Consider the following 6,562-nt stretch of genomic DNA (forward strand, 5'->3'; position numbering starts at 1 on the left):
GCAGGTCTTTTTTTCATGTTTAATTGGTTGGACTTGTTTTGTTTTGTTCGGGTTTTATAGGAAGGAAGGGAGGTGTAGGTTCGTTTTAGCAAGATTCGTTGGTGCAATAGGTTTATTTATAATATGTTTACATCCGCTGTAGTTGCTATTATTGTCCTTGCATATAGAAATGCTTGTCTTGTTTTTGTATAGAGCGACAAAGACCATTACCAATGCCGTCCATTTCATGTTTCTTGTAGATCATGCTTGAAGTTTTGAACGAACCACGATTTATTTACGACAAAGAGTTAAATAACACATGTGCGATGTAGAACAGATCATTCTAAGTACGGTGCAACAAATTGAAAACCGATTTTTTTTTAGTTTTCTGCCTGCGGGTAAATCATTAGTGTTTTGTCTTTGTGGAATTTCTTCAGCATGTGAGGCCTGGCGACATTTAATAAGGGAAGCAGAATCAGGGCTATATTGTTTCTTAATTGTATTGTAAAATATACTCTGACTGTCTATATCTCATTTTCTTGTGACTGAGGCATTTCATTTTTCTATGAAGCAAAATTTGCTTATGGTGGGGGTTGCAAGCAGATTATTCTGGGATGCATCAGTTGGTACTTGGTAGCATAGTTTAAAAAATCAAACCGGGCAAGGTTGTCGGTTTAGGTTTTTACCGGTTTGACCACTGGTTCACCAATTCGGTTGTCAGTTTTTTAAGCAACAAAATAATATGTATTCTATTAAAAAAATACACCAATCAGTAGTGAAAAAATGTTTAATCGGAGGTGACCGCCTCGCGTCCCAGTCCTCCTGCTCGACTACTCCTGGTCTGGACTCTAGATCGGAGAGAGGCAACTGGAGGGAGGCCTGGTCAATTTTACAGGAGCGGAGGAAGAGTGGTGGCTCAGAACAGCAAGACACGAGAGTGGCAACACCAGCTGGTGATCTGGTGCCGCATGGAGTGGTGAGGAAGAGGAGGCGTCGGCGCACCAGTGTGTCCGACAAGGGTGGCACCGAAGGTGGGCGGCTACGCTGATGGGGTTTGTTTGTGGACAAAATCAAGAGAAATGCTCCAAATTCAGCCGAAACCCTACCAAAAGAGGGGTTTCCTTCCTTTTCCGATACTATATGAACAAGGGATGATCCACATGAGAGCAAGAAAACTTTTCACATAAAATCAGAAGAGGTATCCATATATGAATCGGTTTAGAATTCAAAGATCAAGAAACCGTAGTGCTAAAGATTAGATGCGCAGATTCAACTCTGTAGTCAGACAGTATGCCTTCCCCTCCAGATAAAGATCGGAAAGCTTGCTGCATAATTCGTGTAACGGCGGGATCAGCACTTGAGACGGTGGCTACTACTAAGATTGGCTACCCGTACGACAAATGCGGGACAGAAATAGGATGGCCATTTCTGCATCATTACAAGACGGGACCTATTACATACTACCTGGTAATACAGGGTACGTTAGTTGTAGGTGCACAAGAGCGGCAGCCAACAAGAAAAGGAATGCCACGAAAATGTACTTCCAGTTCAGGAGTGTTGGCTCAATAGAACGCACGGTCTCAAGAGTGCAAGATTCATCATCAAGCACAGCAGTAATCCCAGCTTCCTTCTCTCCAATAAGAGCGTCAGCCTTCACCTAACCATACAAGAAATATGTCAGCTTTTGCCCTTCTTTTTTGGCAAGGGTACAGGTATCACAGTTTGAGGCTCAACATATTGATCATACTGTATTAGCCAAATGTTCAAAGAGTAAAAAGGTCTAAAGACTAGGAGCCAGGGATAGGAAGTTCAGGGTTTGAGTCATTTCCTACAACAAATGCCTTCTCATGATGCAAACAATTGTCCATATCATGATATCAACAGAAGTGGGAAAGCCAAGAAATTTGCTGCTTCTACGATTTTCACGACAAAAGCAAGACATCCGAAGAAGAACTGACCTTTGTCTGCATTGATGAAGAATCCAGAAGTACTTCCTCTATTACACCAGTCGGCCTGAGTTCACCTTCATTAGCAGTAACCTTTTTGCTTAACAAGGTGCCTTCATTGACATTCTCTTTGCATTTTTGAGTCAACATCCTGTTCTTCCTTGTTAGCGTGACAATCTGTAAAGAACAGACATCAGAGAGAGAGCTGGTTCAAAATACACTAATTATCGTAGCTCATATACATAAACATCAGAGCAAGCCAAACTGTAAGTAGGTTAATATCGAGGAACAATTCCCAAAGAAAAACATTGATAAAGTTAGGTCCATTGTGATGTCTGATGCCAGGGAAGGCTACACAAAGGGATGGGAAAGCCACACGATAACTTGTAGAGTTACAAACTGTAAAAAGAAGATACTACTCCCTCTGTTCACTTTTATAAGGCGTTGTAGCATTTCAGACAGTGTACAAAACAGCTCAATTTTAGTTGTCTGAAACGACTTATAAAAATGAACGGAGGGAGTATATAATATACTTTATGCCACGGACATGCTTGCATAAACAGATGCCAACCAAAATTGTAAGTAGGTTATAACTCTATAGTAGAGGGAAAACCGATGATTCCCTTAAAAAATGAGCTCGAATGGTTATGGACAATTTTTTAAAAACATGTAAGATACTCCCTCCCGTCCTTTTTAGTTCGCATATAAGATTTATCTAAAGTCAAGCCTCGTAAAGTTTGACCAACTTTATAGAAAAAAATACCAACATTCACAATGTGAAATCAGTATCAGTAGATGCGGCATGACTTAAGTTTTCATATTATATAACTTTAGCATGGTAGATGTTGATATTTTTTCATACAAATATGGTCAAACTTTATGAAGTTTGACTTCAGACAATTCTTATATGCAGAGTAAAAAGGTTATACTCCCTCCCGTCCTTTTTAGTTCGCATATAAGATTTATCTAAAGTCAAGCCTCGTAAAGTTTGACCAACTTTATAGAAAAAAATACCAACATTCACAATGTGAAATCAGTATCAGTAGATGCGGCATGACTTAAGTTTTCATATTATATAACTTTAGCATGGTAGATGTTGATATTTTTTCATACAAATATGGTCAAACTTTATGAAGTTTGACTTCAGACAATTCTTATATGCAGAGTAAAAAGGTTATACTCCCTCCGTCCCAAAATAAGTGTCTCAACTCTAGTACAACTTTGTACTAAAGTTAGTACAAAGTTGAGACACTTATTTTGGAACGGAGGGAGTATCAAGTAAATGATATCAACATAGAGTTGGGACATGCAAATGCATAATGTTCGTCCTTGTATAAATCCCTTTATTGGATTTTAGTTAATGATTTTACCCTTCAAGAAGTGCTCATCATATTATGTTCTCTTTACCAAGTCAAAGCATTGGACACATTTGTATCCTTGTAATTGAACACGTGCTTCGTGGTCTCTTTACCAAGTCAAAGCATTGGACACATTTGTATCCTTGTAATCGAACACGTGCTTCGTGATCAACCATGTAGTTTTTCAGCTGCTTGAGATGAACTACCACAATAATTACTGCTGTATGCTGGCAAAGCAATATTTCAGTCCACGCATGATATCTTGATTCGACACCAAACTAGTGCTTATTCTGTACAATGCCATACAGAAAGCACATATTTTTTGCGGACATGTATATTCACAGCATTCAAAGTACATGCATGCACATTAAAAGAGAATAGTAGAAGTAAACTTTCCATAATAACAACGTGCATACCTGCAGATGAAGGCGTTCTCTTTCCAATGCAAGTTTCGCAACCAAGTCAGTGATGGTCTTAGTTTTAATACCAATATCTTTTGCAGTGGACAGCTTTAGTTGGTTAGCTTGGCGTAACGAGTTCTCTAGACCTCCAACTCGACCTCTCAGAAATGATATCTCTTCACTAAGCTCGAACTTGGTATCTGTCAACAATGTACATTTTGATTCAGCATTCTCAGCCCTGGTTTCAGCTTTCAAATACTTATCCTTCAGATCTTCAATCACATGTTGCATATCAGAGATTGAAGACTTTAACATGCTCTGATGTTCACTAATAGCCTCAACTGATGCCACTGTATGCTCTAACTGAGCTTCTGTCTCCATAAGATCCATTTCCAATAAGCCTGCCTTATCTGACCCCCGAGTCTTCATATGATTTAGCTCCCCATTAAGTTGTACATTAGTGTGAGTGAGCTCTGCACACCTTGCTTCGGCCTTTTGTGTTCTACTTTCTGCTTTGGAAACAGCATCTTTAATATCATTGATTATATTCCTAAATCTGCTTATCTCAGATGGTGACATATTCTGCTCTTTTTCATTTCCTTCTGTCGATACTGTTACGAACTGCAATTGGGAGCAAGATTCCCTCAGCCACTCCTCCAGTTTCTGAACCTTATGCTGTAAAGCGAAGAACTCAGGGGTCGACAGCCTTTGCCTCTGCATGGAATCCTGGCTGGCATTCTCCTCACCGCCATTTTGCATCATCTCCAGTGAGCCATTCAAAGCATTTAACTGCACCAAGCTTTGCTCTAGCTTTGCTTTAAGATCACTTTCCCTACAACCTGATGCACTTAGTTGGTACTGCATGGTATTAATTCTGTTAACAAGTTCCTTTGACGTTACAAGAAACAACTCGGAAGCATTTTCTGCTGCAAACATTCTTTCAGAAATCGCTTCAACCGATTCCTCCAAGAAATACGACCCGTGTTCAACATGATGCAGCTTCATTTTCAGCTCTTCCACGAGAACCCCCAAATCACTTAGCTTCTTTTCAAGATCTAATTCATTTGCTATCGACTGTTCTAACATCTGAAGAACATTCCTTTGGCCCTCAGCCTGGATAGTTGTGTGAGATGAAACGTGTCCATTTTCATATGCACCACCTTCACTATTTCCTGTAAAAATGCAATGGTCAGGATATGGGTAGAGTGAACACTCACACTAATATGGCCTAAAATGCTTGAACATACCAGCTTTACGGTGGGAAGGGTCTAGGGCTTTTTCAAAGTTTGCAAACTCTCTTCTAATTGTGGCTATCACCTCCTGCATCTGCTTCAAGGAGTCCATGGCAGCATGTAGCTTACCCTTCAACCAGCCCTCTGACTCTTCCCCGTTAAGCTTCTTTTCGATGTTTCCAATATCGATTTGAATATAACTGATTAACCTCTCCAACTCCCTGACTTCTGCATCTAGAATCCCGTACAATAGGTCAAATTCGAAAGCATTCTCGAGCGACTCAGTCGAAAGTGACCCAGGGTCCAGCATGAGAGGTTCAATATCATTTGCTCGGTCAGCTACCTCCATCACCAGCATCTCTAAATTCAGTAACTTCTCAGAGCCAAATTGAATTTCGAGGTCCACCCTAGACATGACATCGGCTGGGTTTCCAGCTCCATTTGATCCATCTCCGTGCAGCAGAACATTTTCATGGAAACAATAATTGCCCTGAGTGCTCTGAAAGTCCATGATCCCTCTTCTCTATGCCTCCTGCAATAACATATGGGTTCATCTCATGTAAAGAAAAAATATATAAATAAGACTTTCATTTCTTCAAATATTTGAGGGAACTAGGATAGAAGCAAGGCAAGCAAAGCCGCAACTCCACCACGGCGCATCAACTCCCCAATGGACTGCCAAAAATTCATACTATTTGGTAGGAGCGGTTAAAAGTACTCACACTATGCTCTCTTTTTTTGCTGTAGACTAAAATGAGCTGATTATAGGTTACGCGTTGTGCCTCGGGCCAGCTGGCTTGTTAGGTCCATAACATAACTGGTCCGGCTTGGCTCTTTAGCTTATAGAAGAAAAAACTTGGTTCTGGAAACAAGTAGTAAGATGGTAGTCCCTCCATTCACAAATACAAGATGTTTTGGATATTTCAATATGGACTACATACAGACTGAAATGAGTGAGCAAACACACTAAAACGTGTACATAACTCTATATACATCTGATTCAGAAAAAAGTTACAACATCTTATACTCTCTCACTTTTTATTTACTCCGCATATTAGCTTTGACTGAAGTCAAAGTTTATAAAAAGTTTTACCAAGTTTGTAGAACACAATATGAACATTTACAGGAACATATTTATATGATGTGCAAATATATGCAATGATGAATCCAATGGTATTAGTTTTGTGGTGTATATTTAATATATTTTTGTATAAACTTGTTAAAAGTATATAAAGTGACTTTAGACAAACCTAATATGCGGAGTAAAAAAAACGGAGGGAATATTTGTGAGTGGACGAAGTATCAAGTAAATATGCCTTAATTTTGAAGAAATCTCGATAAAATTTGTCTGGACTCGATCTTATCAACCTACACACACCTGTATAGAGTACACTGACACTCTGGTCCGAATCGTGGGCATACGTGCATATCCCTAGCTGACTCCTGGCTGGGTTTGGATATGCCTATCTGAATCACAATCACGCGAGAAGCTCGGTGCGACAAGGATCCCGCGGAGGCCAAATGGCGCGCCGAATGATTTGGCAAGGACTGGGCACGGGCAGTGGGCATACACACGGACACATGGCGCGGCGGCCGTCGAGCGCGAGAGAGAGGTCGAGGGGTGAGGGGACGGGAGGGGAGGGGTT

The 6,562-nt window shown here is 40.4% G+C and overlaps 1 protein-coding gene across 2 annotated transcripts in view; it reads right to left on the reverse strand.

The window, feature by feature from the left end:
• Positions 1 to 1,209: 1,209 nt before the first annotated feature.
• Positions 1,210 to 6,562, reverse strand: part of LOC119267716 (WPP domain-interacting tail-anchored protein 1-like) — a 5,957-nt gene continuing 604 nt past the window's right edge. The window contains exons 1-5 of one of the 2 annotated variants that reach the window (XM_037549147.1): positions 5,639 to 5,765; positions 4,932 to 5,448; positions 3,700 to 4,856; positions 1,938 to 2,102; positions 1,210 to 1,636 (exon numbers count right to left, since the gene is read on the reverse strand). In XM_037549147.1, coding sequence (XP_037405044.1) covers positions 1,433 to 1,636; positions 1,938 to 2,102; positions 3,700 to 4,856; positions 4,932 to 5,427 — 2,022 coding nt within the window. In that variant the 5' untranslated portion in view covers positions 5,428 to 5,448; positions 5,639 to 5,765 and the 3' untranslated portion in view covers positions 1,210 to 1,432. Of the gene's footprint in view, positions 1,637 to 1,937; positions 2,103 to 3,699; positions 4,857 to 4,931; positions 5,449 to 5,638; positions 5,766 to 6,562 lie in introns of those variants that run through there. The other variant, XM_037549148.1, reaches the window with a different exon arrangement.

This window comes from Triticum dicoccoides, chromosome 3A (assembly GCF_002162155.2).
Source record: "Triticum dicoccoides isolate Atlit2015 ecotype Zavitan chromosome 3A, WEW_v2.0, whole genome shotgun sequence".
NCBI lineage: Eukaryota > Viridiplantae > Streptophyta > Magnoliopsida > Poales > Poaceae > Triticum > Triticum dicoccoides.